This window comes from Eleginops maclovinus, chromosome 7, assembly GCF_036324505.1.
Source record: "Eleginops maclovinus isolate JMC-PN-2008 ecotype Puerto Natales chromosome 7, JC_Emac_rtc_rv5, whole genome shotgun sequence".
NCBI lineage: Eukaryota > Metazoa > Chordata > Actinopteri > Perciformes > Eleginopidae > Eleginops > Eleginops maclovinus.
In genome coordinates this window covers 8,478,621-8,501,916 of record NC_086355.1, presented here as the reverse complement: position 1 = coordinate 8,501,916, position 23,296 = coordinate 8,478,621, and the positions used below count along the sequence as shown (strand labels likewise).

Genomic DNA, 23,296 nt, shown 5'->3' with positions numbered 1-23,296 from the left:
ATTTTCCAAGAGGGTTAATATTTCACTGCCTTTCCACGTCTGTATTTTGGTTTGTTTACATGATGACATTGATCTAACAGACATGTATAGCGAACACATCAGAAACATCTTTACTAGATTATTTAAATAACAAGGCACAGTCCATTTATTTACTTTTCCATTAAAGTCTTTATTATTAATTTAAAGAAAAAGCAAAACATTTTAAAATTGGTTCCTTTTGTTCTGTCAAAGTACATAAAAATGAAGTACTTGGTAACATAGAAAAAGTCTCTAAAACAATTTCCCAAATCATTTACAACACAGCAAGCACCAAATAAATATTTACAGGTATTTATAAACTCTTCTCTAATAATTTAATAATAACCCCATCTCACAAATACAGTAAATATGTCATAATGAGTGCAGACCTGTACAAAATACTCTGTGTGTGTGTGGTGGTGTGTGTGTTTGGCAGTGTGAACTGTGTGCAGCAGGCTTGACGGTGGCTTGTTTGGCATTTACAGCAACTCCTCATTTCATCCAAACACCAATTAATGAATTTACAGTCTTGCAGAAAAGCTTCCATTATGATCACTGGAATGTACCTCTTTCCAATGACGTCAGATGATAATTAGTTCTGTATCAACAAATCCTGAACCAACAACAACAAATCAGAATGTGATTTAGCTCGTATGAATGTTATCACACAGTGCTGATGTTCAGAGGAATAACTCTCGCCCCAGATATTCTTTATACAAAGCATTACGTGCACACTTTTCCTGTGTTCACGTGTGTGTGCCACTTGTGACATCACAAAGTCAGCTGTGGTGACTTCTTTAAGTGAGGCTGGTGAAAATATTTCAAACATTCTGTAATGTGAGCAACCACCTTCTGCTCGGATCATATTTCCTGTCCAAATGTGTGATACTGTGTCCATTTCTCCAGCACATCTGACCCCACCAGTGCTCTGATTTGTGTTCACTTCCTGTTTTATTGAAGTTTGTCCTGAACCTGTGAGTCTGTCTTGATGCACTCACACGGCTGGTTGGGCTGTTTCCTGGAGCGCACGGCACTCGGCAGGTGAGGGAAAACGCTGCAAGGTCATTCAAAGTCATCTTCATATTCATATTCATCCAGGTCCAGGTTGCAGTGTGGACTGGGGATCTGAAAGAAGTGTCTCTTAGTCAGACCCAGCTCCGTGGAGATGTGCTGCCCCAAAGGGCTCAACGGATTTTCATACCTAAACAGAGACAAGGAAAGGATCAGGGATCAGTCAGACAGTCAAGGTGGAATGCGATAAATTACATGTTTACGTTTGGAAAAAAAGATCATTTGCTTTCTTGCTATGAGTCAGGAAAACATCAATACAGCAATAGAAACATCCAGAAGGTGTTTACAGTAGCTTAGCAAAAAGACTCGGACCCCCCCCCAAAAAACAGCACCAGGCTTTAGTGCACATGTAATTACAACCATCCCATAGCCCCAGACTACTGTATAGTGCTCTGAAGCTAAGCTAATATAGCTGGCAGCTTCATTTTATCATACAGGTATAAGAGTGTCAATATGTTCTTCTTGCTTTTAGAAAGAAAGCAAATAAGTGTCCTTCCTTAAAACAGACCGGAGGTTCTGGACTGGAGAGAACAAAGGAGCAACACATGAAGGGACGGACAGAGAGGGTGTACAGTTTTCTTTCTTAGAAGTGGAACTTTAAAAACAGAAACCGTCTGGTTCCAAAACACACTCCCAGCTCAGAGACATGGCCACACACACTACCACACACTGCTGTGCTCTCTGACTAGCTGTTGTCAGCAGGGTGCTCAGATTGGAGGGGAGAAGGTAGGAGCCAGGAGTGGGTTTAGGACTGGACTTGCAGAGAGGAAGAGGAGGAGGACAGTATAATCTCTGCTGCTGACCTGAGGGTCTTACCTGCTCCGGTTAGCGGCCTGTCTTTAGAAATTGGTGGTGTTCCTAAAACCACACAACATAGCTGTCAACAGCCTCATCTAGCACTGACTCTCTGAGGGGCTCTGCTGCCGGACATAAGGCATGACCTCTTACCTGACCCTCCCTGTCTTTCATTGCACAATAGAAAAACTGAAAATGTGATCACTTACAACGCAGCGCTTCCTGCCACGACATGTTGAACACTAGGCTTTCTGTGTTTCAGCTTTTGCAAAACAACACAATATTGTGAGTCTTCTAGTCATGGGAAATATCTGTAATAGCTCACAACATTCAGGGACTATATTTATCAAAACTTATACTCTGAAACTTATACTTAGGGATGCTGTAAAAGGCATTTAAGAGATAAAATACATTATTCCTTTATCTATAAAAGTATAGGGAAACGCTTTTTTAAAAACAACTTTTATTGATCACCTAGTATAGAGCACTTATTGCCAATCGGATTCTTTATCTGCCAGTCTGCACATTTTAAAAATAAATCCATACATTTAACTCAATATTTTATAACTAATAAACATGTTAAATAAAAAATGTAAAAAAATATGGTATACAAATAAATAAATAAACTAAATCGCCCAAAATGTATTAAAACAATGTATTTAGAAGAAATACCTGCTGTTGGAAGAAGAGGGACTTCGAAAGGTTTAATTACTTCTCTTATCAAGCTCACTTTTAAAAGGCTTGTTAATATCTTTTGTTTTTCAGCCGAATTTCAAGTAGTAATGAACACCTTTTATTTGGGGTCAAAGAAAAAAGGAAATAACTGCAGATTCAGCAGTTCGATAAACCCATCCCTGGATCTCGGTGATTAACTTACACGTCGTTGCACTGATCGTTGGCCGCCTCCTCGGCCACCAGGATGTCGTACTCCTCTGCAGCGTATTTCTCCCAATCTGAGAACTCCTGGCCGTCCGTCTCCATCTCCTTAAAAAAACACCACAAGAAACGTGATCCCCTCGACCTCTGACATGAAAACAAGTATCTCCCATCTCCGGACGTCCTTACCCTGATGATAGAGAACGGGTCCTTCTGCTCGTGGTCCAGGTACTTCTCGATGTTGAAGAAGGTGTCGAAGAAGATGTGGGACAACTTGCACCTCTTAAGATCCCGCAGAGTGATCTTACCTGCACGGGATGAAAGATCACTTTAGACAGCCACAGAGGATTCATTACATGGGTGTTATTAAAGCTGCTCACTACGAGGGTTTCTGCCGGACTTTGCAAATCAAGATAGCTTTTAAAAACTTTAACTGAAGTGTGTCAGGGATTATGGGACACAAGGCCAATAATTGATTGTTATTATCTATTCATTTGTCAATCTTGTATTTAAATTAGCCGCCCCATCTCTCAAATGTTAAATGATCAATAAATGTCTGGGCCACGTTGTAAGAGTTTACTGACAAGTTGATGTGGTTTAAAAAACATATATCCTATTTATAAAAGATGTGAAAACAGAAAGGAAGCACCTCAATGATATCAAAACAACGATGTTATTATCTGTTTATTGGATGAACTGAACTTGAGGGATGTTGTTGGGCAGCCTAGCTTCTCCTGCAGCTGTGTGACACGCTCAGGGCTACTGACAGCAGAATTAATCACCTTCAGATTTCAATGTAACTTCCTGCTAGCTCACACTAATCTGAAGCTGATTGATTCTTAAAATCAACTTTAAACCTGACATGTCGTGCCTGAAATGAAGGGCCGTGATTTGTATATCTTTGGAAAAAAAGTATCTGCTTCTGAAAGTTCTGTATGCCATGGCAGTTGCATTTTAGACTGGGTTGTTTATGAACGCTCCTTTAGACTCATCTGATCTGCATATTAACTGGTCATCAAATGTAATATTTCAATCTATAACGAATCCTGTACGCCTGCACTGAAGACCGGAGGATCTTCTAAAGAATACCACATTTAACGACACATTTGAACAGACTTTAAATCTCTTTAAACGGTTCTGTCGGGAGCAGGCATTACTGATGAGGGAAATACCATCCTCAGAAAGAAGTTGTGACGTCTCATATTTCATGCTATAACACACAGTTGCGCTTGTACGGCATAGCAGTAGGTCGGCTGAGGGGCACATTCCTGCTGCGGCTATCAATACTAAACACGCATACCTCGCCAGGGACCAGTGTCTTCTGAGCTAAGTGCTGGCGGGAATTTGTTGACAGTGTGGATGACACCAACAGCTGGCATCAGTCGGTGCAGAGCAGTCTCATCTGTTACCGCTCCCTCAGCTCAGGATCAATATGTACGTGCTGTTTGACTTTCCGCTGTGTGTGTGTGTGTGAAATTGTGTGTAAATGTGAAAAAGGTCTGACCTTCGACTTCCGGTTTGACCAGGTCCAGCATTTGGCAGAGGAAGTCCTCGAAGGGAAGGGGCTCGATGGCCATGGTCTCCAGCTTTTGGCACTGATCCTCGTAAAAGTACTCCAGCTCGTACATGCTGAGCACCCCGTCGCCGTCCAGGTCCATACAGCGGAACCAGTACTCTATACTGAGGGGGGGAGGGGAAGAGAAGCGAAAAAGGAGCATGTAAGAAAAGACAGAAAGGTTTTAAAGGTATAAGAGATGCAATCAGTGTGGCTGTCCGTCTTCCTGAGGGGTATTTCCGTCATGAAATAAAACTTAATAAAATTGATTTCCTACAAGAAAAACACATCTGAAATGATACAACCTGGGTAAAACAATTCTAATTGACCCTATTCATTTAAGTTTCTGGTATTGAGCAACTATGTATAACAATAACATCCACTCTGATGACATTGACCCACAGAAAATGCTCCATTATTGAGGAGGGACACGTGCCTCTGTGCCTTGAATGTTCAGAGCGGACGCAGGGTTTGGGAAAGTCAACTTTATTATCAAGATCAAGAGAGACAGTCATTCTGTTGTGTGATGTCCCAAAGATTAAGAATATCCGGAGACCACACAATCTTTATCTCTACATGTATGGCAAACATTCCAGTGAAAATAATAATTCAACTGAAAGAAATGCCTAAAAATATCAAAACCAGACAAACTCATAAGGCTGCAGTTGTCTCTTAATGTTTTCCGGAGCTGAATACAAATAGGGGAACCTTAATGCCTGGAAAAGCAAGTATCAAGAAGAAATGGCTACACTCACACTCACACTCACACACACACACACACACACACACACACACACACACACACACACACACACACACACACACACACACACACACACACACACTCGTTGTTTTCACCAGATTTGACAGATTGACTGTTTTGATGACACTTGTTGAATGTTTAATGCTTGATGAAAAATGTCTAGCCTAGTACAAATCAAAAACAAGGACTTCATTTAAGTATTGGAGATCAAAACCCAATTAACCAAGCTATTCACTCGGTCTAGTTTAAACCAACTGGGGTCGTTTTCTTGTGGTAGAGAAAAATCTAAAAAGGTGTAACATTATGAAGATTCCTATCAAAGATGTTAAAGCATGTGTTTTGTATATTTAATGACACCTGGCCATAAAAACAACAACACTACGGTCAAATTAAAACTAAATCTTACAGAATCTCAGCCAGTACTAGGAATCGCACTCTGGAAATTAACGAGAAAATGGAATTGGAAAGTCTAACTTCAAATAAATCTATTGAAATCAAATTCAAACCTTTACAGCCTTGGTCTACACACCTGGTGTCGGTCTTCTTGTCCTCCTCGGAGATGAGGAACCAGACAAAATCAGCGTAACTCAGCCGGCCCTCCTTGTACACTTTTCTGTCTCTGATGGAAGGAAAAACAAACTGTTACTAGTGCAAAAACTACTAATTGGCCTCCTTTAAACCCTCATTAGATTTTCCACGTACCTTGTGACGGTCCCTGAGAATATCCTCTCAATCATCTTCTGGGAAAGGGCTGGAAAAACACAGCAAAGAGATAATTTAAAATCCAGACTGATGGAAATAAAAACGTTTGACTCAGCTCTCTCAGTGAATGTACATCTTATTCACAACACATGTCATCCATTCACAGACTGTAAATCCAGAGCGGCTAGTTTAAGCTCTTATTTTTTTTTATCTTGACAACTCTATAAATCCTCTGGTCATCGTTTGGCCATGCAGTCGTAGAAATTGTTCCAGACATGGCGTCATGCGAGGCAGAGAATAAATGCTGCTCTCTTATTGATCTTGTGTCTCATTTCCCCTGCCTCACTCACAGACCATCAACTAAGAACATGTGGTGCGGAGTGTGAGCGGAGGAAGCGCCAAAGAGAAGTCTATTTCTCACAGTGTGTGTTTGTGTGTGAGCGGTAGACCTACACCCAATAACATTCACTAATGCTTTTCATTTCTACATGAACGTTTAGCCTTCTGACGGTGCCAAAAAATGCATGGAAAGTTAGAGGGAAGTTGTGTTCTGACAAGGTTTCAGCGCCTTTGTTGTTTGAACTGTGGGAATACAGACACAGATGACCTGAATACAACTGAGACTAGACTGCTGTGTTGCCGTAAAGGTCACCTGTTGAGAAAAATCCACTTTTTTAATGTCTTTTATACATAAATATGTGTCCCCTTTGTGTTAAGAGATTCAGACAGTCTCATGGAAAAAGATGATCCATCTGTCTGAACATGGGCTGATTAGATTTGGCCCACTCTGTGATGTCACAATGATTTTTGGGTTGTGCAACCATTAGCCAATAACCAACCAAGGTAACGCCCGCCCACCTTTTCATCTGAATCTCCTCCTAAAGCACCATTGTGTTGCTTTAAACCAAACATCTCACAGAGGAGCTTGGGTAGTGGCATTTGCATTTAGAGCTACAGACACAGAATCAGCACTTTTCGAGCCAAACACTCCAGAGACACGTTTTATATATATATATCTGAGAGCTGTAATATATTGATGAAAAAGAGTATGATAGGAGACATCGAAAGGAAAGTGAAGTGCACCTTGGTCGTTGTGCTGAGCCAGGTCTTTCTGGTCTATGTACAGGTCGTGGTCAGTGTCCAACTCCCAGAACTTGCAGTAGATAACGTAGAAATGTTCGTAAGAGAAGAAGTCCGTCAGCTGGTTCACGTCCTCTTCCTGCTCCAGCAGCGCCAGATTCTGGGACAAACGAAAAGTCAAAATATCAATGATAGGTTTTTGTTTTATAAATGGTTAAAATACTGTTAAAATAAACCAATGTATTGTTAATATCCGTTATAGTTTACAGACAGACTTCCTTGTTCATTCATTACCTAATACACCAGTAATTACACATGCAAAATCATTTGAGGTGCAACTAGAAGTTACACCAACACCAGAAAGAATTAGGCTAGTGTTTTGGTGAGAACATTGTTATCATACCAGATTTAAAAACGGACAAAAACAACAACAAATATTGTTTTGAATATAAAACGCACATTATTACCACAAAATAAAAACTCATTTCCTATTGAAGATAAATCGTGTTTTTATGAATATCCTCAAATGTTGCATCTTTTTTTGTACTTGATTTAAAAATCAATATAATAATAATAATAATATTTTTTGGACAAACAGACACAATTAGTAACACAGAAAATAGATTATAGTACCACAGATTGATAATAATAATAAATAATAATCCATTTTATTGATAGAGTGCTTTTCTAAAAACTCAAAGACACTTTACAGAGAAGAAATTCATAAAAACACAATTAAAACAACACACTTAAAATATGTAGATTAAACATTAATTTGGTTTTGTAGTCATGTACCTGAAGCAAGTTACTTTTCCTGAGCTCACAACATGTTATTTTTCCGGTCCATGAACGATTCACATTGTAGAATATCCTCTGAATCACCTGGAAAAAACAGTTGACTGTGTTCATGAGAAAACCACAACTAATCCGGAGGCATTTTTGCAACAACACAATAGTGATGGACTGTTATTAGAGTTGTGCTAGCATACCGTTGTGATGTATCGTGAGTGAAAGTCCGGGGCTTCCTTCAGGAAGGCCAGGCCTGCGTGTGTGTTCACCACATCCTGAAAAAACAGAGGAAAGTCAGCTCTGCTTGTCTGACTCATCTCCACAACAAACCCCTCAAAACTAACAAACCAAAGTGCAGAACAACAAATCAATGTCATGCTGTGCTTACAACAAAAGCAAATATATAAGTTCAGTCAGATTCTGCACTTTCAGAAACGAGTCAAATGGCAAACCATACGTGCCTCTCTTTCTGTTACACAGAGCACAGGACGTTCAGGACAGGATTTAAATGCCTGCTTATTCCAACATTCAAAGTTGTCAGTGTCCATCTGCATCACTCAGGCCATATGCTTTATACATTTTGCCATGTAAAGAAAAGGCTGCGGGCCTTGTTGGAAGAGGTCATCGCATTTAAATAAGTCTTTGAAGTCAGAACACACCGGGTCAACCGCTTTTGGGATGTGCTTAAGTCTTTCAGATTTGACAGCAAACCGATGAGAAGGCCAGAGAAAAACTGGAGCTCTAGCTTCTCTCCTTCCTCGTGCCATAAAGTCACAAGGGGGGGGGGGTGTGCTGCATTTCAAATAAACTGTAGCTATATATTTTTGCCATGGAACTCCCACATGTCTTTTCTTTATTCTACCCCCTTCCGTTTTCTCTGCCGTGGGAAAGAGTTGTTGACATAAAAGCGAAGGCGGCGATGAAATTAAAAGGCCTTATTTCAGGGCAGCCGTCGTGCCTCTTTGACTCTCAGTGTGAGGAATTAAATCATAGAGAAACACATAAATCACAGCGCACAGGAAACAGGCGGGGACAGTCAGATCTACTCCACTGCAATCCGCCTTTCATTCATCACAACAGTCAGAGGCCATTCGCCGAGCGGAACGATACAAATTAAACGGCGTGTGCCACAAGGCATCTCTGCTGGTATGCTAACGGCTGCTCGGCGCGGCCCTCCCCTGCCAGCAAGAAAAAGAATCAGGTGTCGGGGTGGGGCCGGTGTGGAGCACCAGCAGCTTGTCAGGGGGAATGAGGCGACAAACAGCCAGCACAGCAGGTCCACATGCTAAGGCCGACTAACAGTCAATGAGACTTTCTTAGAATACATTTGATAAATATCTATTTCTAGGATTATTTTGTTGCTTTAATGTGTTTAAATAACAACCATTTCCATCCCTTCTTCTGAGCTTGAATCCTGCACTGATGGGGCCTTCCTTCAGTATCCCCCCTCTCCACTGACCTACAGTAGCTTCCCTGAATTAGTTATCCACCACATGAATAAGCCCTGCTTCATCAGGACAGGCCTTAAAGGAAGTGCAGTTCACGCCACCCACGCAAATGCAGTTGTCTGCCAAGTCCAGCCCTCCACTTGGGTGTGCTGCCGCAAGTACCTGCAGGAATGGAATAAAGTCGTCTTGTTCCAGGTAATTACAGCCAGGCTTGGCCAAGAGGTGCACGAATTTCGAAGCGTCGTCGTGACAGGTCTGCAGAGTCCTGGAGGAGAAAAGAGAGAACAGATGGTTGCAAGGTTTCTCCCTCTTTCCCTATGTTCGCTTTTTTATCATTCTTTCAAAGAGCACAAGTTTGAAATTGTTTCCCTCATAAGTGCGAGCGCAGGTATAATGCATTCTGGAATTAGGATTCTGAATCGCTGCCTGGTGATTATAAGCGTCAAGTGTTGCGGGGGAAATAATGCGAGCGTCTGTTGTGGCCTCTCATCTAAGAATGGCTCAGTCATGAGGCCAAGTCAAAGGCCAGGTCTATCCGTCCTCTGGAGGCTCACGCATTAATACAAGAGCATGCCTATTGCATCCAACAGCATTCAGCTAAGAGCACAGACGCCTTTACAAAAGCCCTGTGGAACCCCTTACAATTTCACACAGAAAGACACTGAATAGATGTTTTCATTCTAAAAACGGTTTATTCCCTGCAACGTTTCCATTGTGAGGCCTTTGTAACCACTGATATCTGTTTGGAAATGAAAACAGATAGCAGAGAGCTGCATGCCACGTCTGTCTTCGCAGTGAGCGGTCATCATTGTTTGGAGGAGATTGTACGAGCCGTTTGGCCGTGAGCACCAGTGCTCCAGTGAGAATAACAACAGCCATTGTCTTACTTTCTCCACATAGCCACGAACTTGTGAACGGACACGAAGCCGGTCCTGTCGCCTCCAGCCAAGCCAAACAATGGCATCTTCCAGTAGAAAGGACACTCACAGGCCTGGGGAGACAAGTAAGCAGATCAGATACAGTGTGTGGAGCGGCTATAGAGAGGAGAGATGGGAAAACAGTGCATCTCCTTTACATGTGTGAGCTTTAATGCACATAGAACAGCACCATGACCCTGTAGGGCGGGTTGGAGAGTAGTGTTGCATCACTTAAAGACCCTGAGGAAACCTAGCTGTCATTATCTCTTCACTCAGGCCCCCCCCCCCCACCCCTTTTGCTCACATTCCTCAGGGAGAGGTTTGAAAATCAGCAAACATTCGTAAATGGCACTAATGGAAATCATTTCCTGGGTGGCAGCTTCACCTCGATGCTACACAGTCTCACCTTGGCGACCTGCCCCATGTCCTCAATGGTGGCCCTTTCATTTGGGAATTGGGAAAATATTTTCTCAATTTTGGAAATGAGGCTGTCGATGTTGATGTTGGCTTGCGGCCGTCCCTTTGGGAAGTAAAACTTTGGAATGCTTTCACTCAGCGCTGTGGTGACGGGCTTCTCCGTCCTCACCTGGGCCTGAGAGAGACACACAGGAAGAAAATGGTTAGCATCTGATGCTAGCAAAGGCTAACTCCTCTCAGATCAGGCATTCCAGCATGTGCTACGTCTCACCACACCTCTCATCAGCCCGGGGCCCATCAGGGAGGAGCTGTGACTAAGCAGCTAGTGGTTATATTCGTTAACCATTTACCTGTAATAGTTATACCTAAATGCTTTAATAGATTGTAACTCAGCAATACATTTTAAATCAAGATGTGTCCAGGGACAGTAATATGTGTTAAACGGCTTGACTGATAATAGACTGAAGCTTAAAACCTTGATTAACAATAGTTGAAGAGAGTCAGGTATTTTAATCCCCTATACACATACCGACATAAAAATAGATACTGCTGAGGCCTTGGTTTATAAAAGATATCTAAATGTGACAGACAAATACTGACAGATGAACTGATCCATTTTTATTTGATAAACGCAAGCTGACCCATCTTAGTCGAGTCAACTGATTCATCTTAAGTTTTGGTGTCTTAAGTCACAAGACATGACGGATCAATATTCTAACTTTAAGTTAAGAGGAGCACAAAATGCTTGGATTTCAGAACTGATGTGCTAAAAACACTGACGTTTAATAAGTATGATATTATTTTCTATAATGGATAGTCCTAATAAATACCTAGATGCAATGGCATGATGCATAAACGTACCATGAATGTTGGGCTGGGTTTACAGAGTTCTGGATTACAGAGGTTTTCAATGCCAGCTCTGGAGATAGAAGCGGGGCTGCTATGTTATTTGTGTGTGTGTGTGTGTGTGTGTGTGTGTGTAGACTGCAGAGGTACAGTAATCTTTAAAACCTTCAAATATGTCAGAGCTTGGAAACATCTGTGTGTTTGTCCGACTCAATACCTGCCAGGGACCCAAATTATAGCTCTGTGAGAGGCTTTTGCAGAATATGCCTTTAAGCCGTACAGTCATGCTGGAAACCAGTCTGCCCTTTTAAGTCTAATGGTAATGACATAATGCAACATTGGGCTTTATGTAATGATGATTTTTATTCTGAACCAGTGTGATTTACTACACCAACTGAGCACAGCTGAGACACTGTGAAGACATCCAAAGGATTTCCTGTGAAGCAGCAGGTTCCAACCTTTTTCCATAATGGATCAACCCGACTTTATTGACGACTCATCACTAACAATAAGGGACACATTTGATGGATATTTTATATTCCATTCATTACGCTTCATTAACATTGCAACTCAAATAGTGATTCCAATAACTGCAAGCAATTGAGCGGATTATTTCCTGTGATTGTTTCATCTGAGATGAGTTTACCTGCTATTGTTAAGAGATTACAATCCAATTGTTGTTCTGGATTATCATCAATATCTCTCTTTTTTAAACAATCATAACATCACATCAGGCAATATCAGAGAGGCCAACTCAGTGGACATTTTGAACAGCAGCTAATTTAAACCCTCCTTTTTAAATGGAGCTTTTAGTATCTATTATTTACTTTTGAGTATACAATTTGATAGTTTCATTTATTTAAAAGGTTTTAACTTAACTTATATTATATAACAGTTTTTTAGCGCAGTTCCTTTTAGGTTTAAAACATCTTTTAACCTCTATTTTAAAATGTAAATCATCATTAAGTTTACATTTTTATTGTTAGACTGACGGCTGTTTTATCTGCATCATTGTTCTGATAGGTGATATCGCTCTGTGATTACTAAATAGCAGTTTAACCTGTGAGATTAAAACGTTTATTTTGATATACATTTTCCTAAATTAGGTTTGGCGACCCCCCCACTGCGAGCCCTGCTCCCATGTTGGGTCCACTGCTGTAGAGGGCATTAATCAGTGAGGCTTCACCTATAAAAAGCCAGGATGCATTTGGTCCAAAGTGTGTTATGTGCACATATTAGCCTCTTACTAAAAACAGCTTGAGCAGAGAATGCTTCTCTCTCGTCATCTCGTACCCAAAGACCCTACATGAGTCAGGAATTTGCTAACCATATCAGCCTCCATGGCCTTTAATAATCACATGACAGGCTAAAAGATAAACAATTTGGTCTGACATGTTCTACCAATTGTTCTCAACTCTGGCTAGTATTAACAAAGCCCACACAGCCATCATTAAAGCCTTATAGATCAGAACATAAGAGGGCTGAATCCATCCATATCTGTTTTCTACATGATAAACGTGTCAACACTGATCTAAATAGTTTGGTGGCTCGTTTCTATCGGATAAACGATGAATGCTGCTGATCCTCTTCTTTGTCCTGTGTGTTGGTGTCAGCCATGGCTATAAAAGGACATAAACATCTCCTGTGGCCCTGCCCAGCACCGTCCCCTCTATCTCTCTCTCGCTCCATGCTAACCACTAGCAGAGCTCTTGAGCAAAACCGCTAAGCCCCATGACATTTTGCACATTCACAATGATGTGGTTTGTAAGAGGAGAGTAAAGCAGCTGAGCAACATACCACACAAGATGAAAACATCATCGAACAACCATAGCTTACATCACTCGCTTTTTAGAAACGTCCCCAAACAATCCACAACAAGTCATAAATATAAAAATGGCATTGCCATATGACACAGGAAGCTGTTTCATGAATGCCACCTAGAGAAAGGGATACAAAGGATTTGTCCTCACTTGTCCGACGGGTGCTGCTGGTTCCAACCACACCTATAGTATCACTTTGCAAAGAATAATAGCCAACAATGACGAATATTACGGCTGAATACCAACACACACATTCTACTCCACATTTAAAGACCTGCCCACTGGCTGGCAGGCCGGAGGAGCCTGTGTGCTCGAGGGTACACTCATACAAACACCTGCCTGTCCTTGCTGGAAGGCTCTGAGCCTCTTCTTGAATCGAGAGGGCAGAACAAAGTCACAGCCGCGCGCCAGCAGGGCCAACTCCTTCCTCAGGTCAGGGTCCTGACGCAGAGACAGCTCCCTCATCCTCATCCTTGCTCCGGACAGGATGGGGAAGACATACACAAACACAACCCTGAATCCGGCGGTATCCTCTTGTACAAATCAGTCAGTGAGCGAGGGGCCGTGGCAGCAGTGGAAGTCCTCTGTGTCCCTGTGATTGTCCTCTGTCAGAGTGAGAGCCTCTTAATGCCAGGGAGCAGCTGCTACTGTAACTCTCTCTCCCATTCCAGATCTGGTCGCACAATCTCAGCTCTGCCTGCCGCTCTGTCCCAGCCTCTACACAACATGCACATACGCGCACACACACACACACACACTGAGCGGGGGGTCAGGGAGCCCTTGCCTCAAAGCCGGTAGGGAAGATAAGAAGCGACAGGGTGTTTGTATGTGGGAGTCACTTACTGTACGTGTGGGGTGGGAGGGGTGTGCGCAATGGATCTGCCCTTTCCAGTTTGCATACCTCAGTGCTCAAGGAAGGTTATGTAAAGAGACAGACCTGTTGTTGCAGCTTGCAGCAAACCTCCGAAGCCAATTGAAGGATGCACCTCGATACCACGATTACACACAGCTCATGTCAACTGGATACAATTTCGATACGCTTACACACAACCAAACGCTGCAGAGAAACTTTGCTCTGAGTCCTGCTAACCGAACCCCGCCTAGCTTCGGACAGTCCATACAGACACTAATTGGGACATTTTAAATAAAAACCTAGGGAATAATGCTAGCAATATGCATCTTTATCTGTCACTAAATCTACCTGAAAGAATCCATCCCAGAACAACAGGCAGACAAAATAAACTCAACGTGATTTGACTTCCATATCTATAAATAATAAAACCAGAGAAACTGATAATGCTGCTGTGGTCTCTTAATCCACGGCTGAAGGTATGACTGCTTGCTTAGGAACAGATAACAAGAGGTCAAACCACCAGACGACACATAAACAACTTTCAGACATACATTCAAGTCTTCTGTATCCAATCTGTGGTGCTCTTTGTTTTGCCTTCCTCTTGCAAGCTTGGGCTGCCAGCCATTCCCCATCTTATTATAGTTGATGGGCAATGGAGCGGGAGGGGGGGAGGACACATGTCAAATTCAAAGAATGATGACCGAACCAGTCTGCGCCTATTAAAAGCACCGGCAAGCACTGTTTGGGCAATTCAAGAAACTAGATCTGGAAAACAAGAGTGTATCTTTAGTTCTCACAAAAATATCCGCTTCCGGTTGCTGTCCCGGAGCGATGGCAATTACATCAATTCCCCACAATATGCTGATCTAACAGCTGTAGGGTTGCCTTCACTGCTCACAGGGAAAGCCCAACACCTACCTGTACAGGCTGCTGCTATTGTTCATTAATCAGAAAAGGTACAGTGACGCGCACATCAGTGGGCTACGTAAATAAACTTTATTCTTTTTGTTGTTGTGCACAGAAAGTGAAAGCACAGCCACATTATTTTTAGATGACAGGATCAAAAAGTCCACAGTTTTCCACAAGTTTCTGTTCAGACCCGATTCCTGTTATCGTGCACACAGGACACTGCACATGCTTGATAAGCTGTTTGTGTGATGGCTTTTTCCACACTCGCAGCTTTATTGTTCGTGCTCATCAATGCAAACCAAATATGGAAAGGAGAGCCAGGAGGCCAGAATGAAACCTGGTAGATCACATGGAACTGTCAACTTGCATGCAATTCTGTCCGGTCCAATGTTTGTGTTCGAAGCAAGGTAAAAGAAGTGTGTTTCGTAAACAGAGCAGGGATAATGAGGTGTTGGTTTACATATGAAGCAACAACCCCCATGCTGTTTTAAAATCACAAGGCAGTAGCAGTGTGAACCGAGACAACAACACACACATGTTCTGAATAGAAGCTTTCTTCAGTATGGTATACGGTGGCTATCTTTTAATAATAAGCTCCAGCAAGCATCCTCACTAACCAAATCATCTTAGGGCCTCTACAGAAAGCTTGTCCAAAAAAAACAGTAGCCTCAGAGGAAGCTACGAGTCGACTAACTGCTGTTCATGCTAAAGTAGCATGTCCTGGCTCTAATGCGTCACTGTGACAAAGTGAAAAACCACGAGAACTCAGACTGACCCCACAACATGTCTAGTCCGTAAACTATTTCATCTGATTTGTACAGAAACGTGTCCAACCGTCCCACTTTTTCTAACATGAGATCATGAAACACACTGTCTGGAGTTAGCGAAAAACTCCAGCAGTCAGACGACTATTCACATGATGTTGACTTCATGTAGCTTCAAGAAGAATGGCATTCAGTTTTAAATGTCTGATATTCAAGAGACAACATGTGTTGCAGATAGCAAACTACAATGGAGAGAAACATTACAGCAGGGTGGGGCAAACCAATCAAATAATCCCAGAGGGCTTTCCCGTACTGTCAATACCAGCATACACTATGTTCCAGAAATACGGTGTTCAGTATCTGCAGTGTTCACAGTGCATTCACACAGAGGTGACTCATGTTTTTATGACACTGAGCCACAACGGGTTCCCAGCGCACGGGTACAGAGTCGATGCTGTGGTGAAATCCAGAAAGCTCCAGCCCAATCCAGCACAATCGGATGTTTGAGACAGGGATTTGTGATACATGTGAACGAGTGCCAAAAATAAGCTCGATTGACTGACAACATGGTGGGCTCAGGGAAGGTCAACTAGTAGAACATGATGTGAGCTGATCAGCTGGCTTGCGTAAGAGCAATCACAAAGAAGTGGAGTGGGACGGTTAGCGCGGGTTCATCTACATAATATAATTCAATATAATAATTTAGCATCTTTCAATCGAAGCACGTGGGAGGAAATCATATCATTTGAGATATCGGTGTACCAAATTACACGGTTTCATTTATAATAACATACTGACTTAAATGTCTCTGAAAAACTGATGTCAGATATGAAGGAAAATCATTTGAAGATTGTGGGTTTGTTTTTACAAAATACCATTATATAAATGGAAATATGCAGTTATTTTTTTCTGTATAATTTCAATCAAAAGGGTTAAATGAATATACCGCTCCGGAAAAAATTAAGAGACCACTTAAGCATTTTCAGTTTCTCTGGTTTTACTCTTTATAGGTATGTCTTTGAGTTTTTTATGGTTTTCATTGTATTCTATAAACTACTGACAACATTTCTCTGTGCTGGAATTCAACAGACCAGTCCTACATGACTCCTGCTATGTTTCAAAGGGTCAGAACGCAAAAGAAAAACGAGCTCAGAGTGACAGAATAACCGCCTCGTTCACAAACACAACAGTATTACAGTAACTACTATACAAGCATTAAATGTTTCTAGGGGCTAGATTTTAGAGACAAAAGCAAAAGTGAATTGTGAGTTCTGTGAATGCATGTTCCATAATTTGTCTAAAAATACATTTATTGTATCTTTAAAGGCTCCAATTGATGAGTCCATATGATGAGGGTGTATACTTATAATGGAATGAGGCTGCACACACAACAGCTCAATTCTGACTAATGACCAAAAAGTTAAGCAAATAAAAATCAATTATTCTTTCAGAGTTTAGGAGAACAACTGGACTGTGCCCACAAAATATTTGTAAAGTGGAGAGACGCCTCCTATTTAGGTGTGCTATCTCACACAGGGCGTGGATCAACTGATTCTGTGTTGACACCCGAGGTTTGCAATTGTACACTTTAAACTCACAAGTTACCAAGACTCCAAAATAAAAAGGACTTGTGGGGAAACAATTTAACACCTGGCTCTCTCTGACAGGTCCGGGAACTGATAATGTGACCCCAGACCCCTGCTTCAAATAGCATCAATGTTGCTGAGCCAAACCAAGCATGTTATAAAAATACATCTTGCGAAATAACCTGTGATCCTAACCGCTGAGAGAAAACAAAACTAATTCATTTCTGCCGATCTACATTACAAAAACTGTTGGGTGTTTTGGTGGATGTGACCTTTTGAACTCAGAGTTCATTTCAGGTGATGAGCAGAGCCACACCAGAGCAGAACTGTGGGCCAGTCCTCCATATGGAGCCATTTACTGTACATAGTGTTAATGAACAATCTCTGACCAGATATTCTGACAATGAGCAGCATCTAGTAGAAGTTGTTTCAGAGTGAAATACAGAGAGGAAGAATGTGCTGCCACACCTCATCTCACTGGCAGAGTTCTGGGTATATAACGCCAACACAAGGGAACCAAGGCTATCTATATCGGTGTCTGATGTCAAAGGCAGACCAGCTGCTCCAGGCTGCATCAGTGTGACATAAATTGCATTTTTGAGTAATCCTTTAAAGAATGCATCTGTATGCAGGCATTCATTTTGTTGTCTTAAAATAGAAGCATTACTTTATAGAACTTCACAATCCCTTCAATATTGAGTGACACAGCATGGTCACATGCCTATGACACATCAGAGCAGAGCACACCAACCATCCAGCAGTTGCTTTTTTACTAATCTGGGGGGAGAGGGTGGTATTAGGGGCCGAATGTCACTGGAAAGAAAGAGACATGGATGTGGAAAAAATAATGTTCAGATCAGACTGTCAAATCGCGTACTGCTGCGCCACTAGGGCTAAGACAAGATGAAGAAACAGAAAGCTCTTAAGAATAAAGATTCAAAGCCAACTGATCAGTCTTCTGAGGAATACTCAAATCTGAAACCCATAAAGGGTTCAAAACTCTTCCTCCTGTGTTCAGGCTTTCTTAGAGATTATTCATGAGGTTACAAAAAGGCCTTAGTACGACTTTTTGTAGCTTCAACTCAACTTGAGATATTTGTGTCTGCAGAAAATCTAAAAGTGTAATAGCTGTTTATATCTGATGCGTTTTAGTTGGATAGTTTTGCCTGAAAAGAAATGAAAGCCTTTACTTCCAATGTACTTGTTGTTCAAATGATACGGTAAATGTGATGCTTTATGACAATTCTTTGTAGTTAGCTGTTGACCTGAACCAGCTTGAAACATGTGATCATGTGACTTATTCACACTGGTATTCTTTATGTTTTTACTGTCGGTAATAGAGTGTGTAAAAATATATTGATTTACAGTTACATAACTCATGCAGGTTACACAATAAACAAAAGATCATCATCTTCTTAATGTCCTCTACTCTGAGTTTAGCAATATGTCATCTGTCCAGCCCTGGTGTTTCAATCTGAGAAAGAGCAGATGTATCAGCAGGGACCACTTTAACACCTCCTCATGCCTGTCTTTAGCATGTCAACAGCATGTATGAGGCAAAGTCTCTAAGAGCACAACCTCCTGCTGTTTGGCTGTCACCACACTCGCTATGTTCACAACCTCTCATCTTGTCCTTGAACAGACATACAAAACATGTTCAGCCTTTTCAAATGCTTTGTGTGGCTTGATTTCTTCTCAAATTGAAGCAGCAAAAGCAAAAATCCCATTTACCCCCAGAGACAGAATAAGATCTGCAACCCACAGGCTGCAAGGAGTAAGCAGAGTGCCAGGGATAGTCTGGGTTCAGACACTCCCACCTCTCATACCACACTAATTCGTGGGCGAGGCCCCGCACATTTGGAAAGTATTTGACTAATAATCAAAACATATGTCCAGAGACACGGAGGCTCCACTATGATAGTGCCGAGTGGACAGCCTTTAAAAGCCTTTGATCCCATAGGAAACTCAGCAGCCTCTTGTGGCCAGCCTGGGAAAGCCCAGAGTAAACATTAGGGCCAAGTTTGAGAAACTAGAAATGAAAACATATTAACGGTCAGGATAGAATTAATTAATTAAGTAAAGCCTGATTGAAGGATTTGAAACATGTCCGGAAAAACGACACTGCAGGAGACAGCAACTGTTTCTTTCTAAAACAAGGAAGATGCAGTTCACAAAGAAAATAGATCAACCACTCTGTCCATTTACAATAGGCTATACTACAGGCGCACTTGTAGGCAAACGCAGTTGCAATTAAAGCCTTTTGACAGCATAAATGTGTCTTAATGGGAAAAGCTTAGGAGTTACTTATAAAAATTAATGTTGTCTCTATTTTATTCCAATAGACCAGAAAGCTTTTTCAACAACGTGACATCATGCATACCAGGGCCCTGAAGCAAGACACATCAAAATGTTTTTATTTATGGGCATGCATACTGCCACTCTGATGGATTAATGTCAGGCCGCTACAGAAACAACACTGAAACTGCAGGACACACCTTTATTATTGAAAGCAACTTTAGAAGAAAGCCCTGTGGCATCATGTCGACAGTTCATCTAAATCCGGCTTGAACCTGTAAAACTATTTCATAATAGTTAAATAAGAGGTTTGAATATTGAAAGATGGGTTGCACGGTTGTAGAAATGTATTGGCAACTATTTCAATGTTCTTCAACCTTTCTGTGTGTGTGTGTGTGTGTTTCAGTTGATAACTTGCCTTCTTTGTGCTGACAGACCTCCGTAGTACTCTGCCATTGGGTCCGGTCATTCTGGTATTACTGCTACTGCCAGAAGGTAGTGTGCTGGCAGACGGGGGGCTGGAGGGAGTACCAAGAGGAGATGGCTTCTTCTCTACAAGGTTCCTTTGGGATGCCACGTTGTTGTTTTCATTGAAGGACATTGACTTCTTGTCCTGGGCGTCTCCACTGCTCAAGTCAATGTATTGTCCACTTTTGATTAGGTCGAGATAGTCTTTGAGTAGAGACTGTGTTGCATCATCACTCAACCAGTTGAGAAATAGCTCGTCCACCTTCATCTTAAGAACAGGCTGGGGGACTTGTGGTGATGGCATTTTGCCGGATATTACTTATTTCCTCTGACAAAAGGACCTGTGAAAAAAAAGGAACAACAATTTCATAACAACACACCACTCTGCAGTGCTCTATAGTAACCAAGCAGTTTAATTCAAGTACTGTACATGGACTTGTACTTTACTGAGGTATTTACAGTTTTTGCTACACCTGTAGTTAATCCACAAGCTATCCTGCAGCATACAAAGCAATTCAACCAAGCTGCACCTTTACCAGCTTTGGTAACACTATAATGAATCAAGAATTATAATCAAGACATATAATACAAATTATTCTGAAATGGGAAAATCTGCATAACGATTACTTGTACTTTTACTTGAGTAACATTTTGATTGTAAGACTTTTACTTGCAACAGAATATTTCTACCTTTACTCAAGAATAAGATCTGAGTAGTATTCAACCTCTGCCACTCTGTATTACAGCACCACTTCAATGGATACAGTGACAGTGTATAACCAAGCTATTATTAATGCAGTGAGCGAAACTAACATTTGCAAATCGTTTGCTGTGAGCCGTCCTTTACTTTGAGTACACAACACAACACTCACTGACATTATTGAATTTTAGCGCGAACATCAATGTGTTTTTAGCCCACAGGCAAAGGGGAACGTGAGCCCATAATGACCCTGATAACATTAGCTGTTATTCTTAACTCAGGAAATACAGCTGCTTAAAGCAGGTGTTTATTAAGCTAGTGTCACTCGCGGCTGCTAGACTATTTACTGAATAGAAGCCATGGTCGTAAGAGTTAGAAAAGTGTGTGTACGCTAATATAAGAGAAACAGACAACAACAGTTTGTTAGCTACTATAGCTTTAGCAAGCTAACGTTAGAGGGCTAAATACGGTACCAACCTTGGAATGAATGCAAGGTAACGTCAAATGCGTTGATTTGACTCTACATTACTTCCTTCATGAGCCAAGCTGCAACACACATGTCTGTTTACCTGCCGATTATAAATGCAGCGCTGTATCATCGGGTGTTCGTTTCGCCGAGCAAAAGCAGCGCTACTTCTCAAACTCTCGTTCCCCTGGTAACCACCAATAGTTAACGCGAGATCTTCCTCGAGGTGAGAGTTCATCCAGCCCACAACAGGAAAGTGTACTTTAACCACCCACCTGTAATTAGTCTGCTTCTTTGAGCGGTCACAGAGGTGTGTTGTGTAAAAACATAATTCTCCTCTAACATCAAACATGATTTGAATAACTGCCACAGTTGTCCTCCAAATAAGCCCCAGTACAGTGGTGAAATAAGTATTCAAAGCGTTTGCTCAAGGAGACTAAATGTAATTCCTGCACCCGGAATCTACCTTAAGTAAAATTAGGTAAGCATTATCAGTAAGACGATTGTTTGTATATTAAAAGGACTCGTATCCATTTGTCTTTTTCTTGTTTTCTGTTGCATAATGTAGAGGCCAGTGTTTTTAACTTTCCCTCCAAAATCACTTCCTGAAAATGGTGGCAATTAATGTTTTTATTTTTTGCACAGAAACAGCTCCATAACACGCAGATATAAAAAGTAGGTTGTGGGATTTGTTTATTTTTGCAAGTTAAAACAAACGTACCTTGGTTAACACAATTATATCAATGCCTTGTGTTCATCACATTTATAAGTGCCTGCTAAATTGTTTGAAATCAATGTATAATTGTTTATTTCGGCAATGCTCAATCTAAATTTGAATTGGCTATCGTCGCAGTAGGCATGCTTGTGATCAGGAAACCCGCTCTTTGTGTTTTACTTTTAAAACTATATAGTGATTCTCTTGCATGAATAACAATGTTAGGCGTGTGCCTGATTCCCCTTTATTTTCTCTCCTCAGAGCCTTTACTCATTGATCATGTGTGAAAAATCCCAGACAGCCTGGCTCCCTCGATGCACCCTCATCGTAGAAAACATCAACACAGTGGATAAGGGATATGAAGAGGTCAGTTTAAACAACGGCACTATATTTGACAACCAGGGCAAAAAATAAAGTGTATTCTTTTTTTATACTTTCCAACTCTGTATCTCAAATCCAACCATTCACATTAATTAAACATGTTTTTATGAAAAAAACAAAACAATTTTGGACGCACATGAGTTGCTGACATGTAACTTGAAAACGACTGAAAGAGATTTCATGATAACAAGACAATCAGACATTACTGCTAGAGTAACAATTTCCCTTCGGAATTCTTTTCACTTACGCAAGCATTGCAACCAAAAACAACAACTTGATTACTCTGTCTCTGTGAATAGAGCCTGTCTGCGTAATTATACTTAACAATTTTGGTCTAGACTAATCTTTCCCTTTTTGCAATGATAAATTATAGCTTTAAACAAAACATTTAACTTTTTTTTCAATTAAGTGCTTTTGTGTTTCATCTATTAAGTCATTATTTATTGCTAATGCTTCTATTTTGACATTACTGACATGCAAAGTTGAAAAGTTGATCCTTGATTAAGACCATCACAGAGTTGTATGTTGATCTACCATGAAATACAAAGCATGGGCTGATATGGACTTATTTATATGGATATTTCTCTGTGTTTTAAAAATAAAAGGCATTAGGGATACCTGAAACTCCTATCTTATTAAAGACTATATTCAAAGTGCCGTTAGCTTTTTGTAAAGAGCAAATTAATGTTGGTTGCATGGTTTTGAAAAGTATTGACGGAATTCTCCTTATTGCTTCCCTTGATAACACCAGCAAATCATATCTGAAACATTCAGAGCTGTCTGAGGCGCAGCACGTAATGAGAACCCTCTTTGTTCTTTCTAACATCGGGCCCAACATATGTTTTGGAGCCTAATCAATATCAGAAATGAGAAGAGAAAAAGCGAAGGTCTTGAAACTTTAAACTTTGCAACTTTTCAAAGTGTAATTACAGTGTACAAATAGGATTTTACCCAAAGCAGTGTGCATGTTGTTTTTTTACGCCTTGAAGGACATTTCAAAGGTTTGGCCGAAGCTGAAACCACAGGGGGACAGCTGGTTAGTGAAGGAAAGTGTTAGCGAGG

At 41.2% G+C, this 23,296-nt stretch overlaps 1 protein-coding gene across 5 annotated transcripts; it reads right to left on the bottom strand.

Moving 5' to 3' along the window:
- Nucleotides 1-152: 152 nt before the first annotated feature.
- On the bottom strand, nucleotides 153-21,325 carry ppp2r3b (protein phosphatase 2, regulatory subunit B'', beta). Of its 5 annotated transcripts, XM_063887381.1 has the most exons (15): nucleotides 21,150-21,325; nucleotides 19,923-20,313; nucleotides 10,421-10,606; nucleotides 9,985-10,088; nucleotides 9,260-9,362; nucleotides 7,850-7,924; nucleotides 7,656-7,742; nucleotides 6,864-7,020; nucleotides 5,781-5,829; nucleotides 5,608-5,697; nucleotides 4,265-4,440; nucleotides 2,950-3,068; nucleotides 2,762-2,868; nucleotides 1,906-1,947; nucleotides 153-1,219 (listed from the first exon to the last, which is right to left on the bottom strand). In XM_063887381.1, exons 2-14 carry the CDS (start codon nucleotides 20,274-20,276, stop codon nucleotides 1,929-1,931), a joined length of 1,626 nt encoding a protein of 541 aa, XP_063743451.1. In that variant the 5' UTR covers nucleotides 20,277-20,313; nucleotides 21,150-21,325; the 3' UTR covers nucleotides 153-1,219; nucleotides 1,906-1,928. The 5 variants fall into 5 exon arrangements, with proteins under 5 accessions (XP_063743451.1, XP_063743450.1, XP_063743449.1 ...); XM_063887380.1 differs by lacking the exon at nucleotides 1,906-1,947 and having other exon boundaries at nucleotides 155-1,219; nucleotides 21,242-21,302; XM_063887379.1 differs by lacking the exon at nucleotides 1,906-1,947 and having other exon boundaries at nucleotides 156-1,219.
- Nucleotides 21,326-23,296: the final 1,971 nt, after the last annotated feature.

Coding starts and splice junctions, on each gene's coding strand:
- ppp2r3b (XM_063887379.1), bottom strand. CDS start 20,276: ATGCCATCACCACAAGTCCCCCAGCCTGTTCTTAAGATGAAGGTGGAC. Junction 10,089..10,420: donor ACATGGGGCAGGTCGCCAAG/GTGAGACTGTGT, acceptor TTGTCTCCCCAG/GCCTGTGAGTGTCCTTTCTA. Junction 2,869..2,949: donor ACCCGTTCTCTATCATCAGG/GTAAGGACGTCC, acceptor TGTTTTTTTAAG/GAGATGGAGACGGACGGCCA.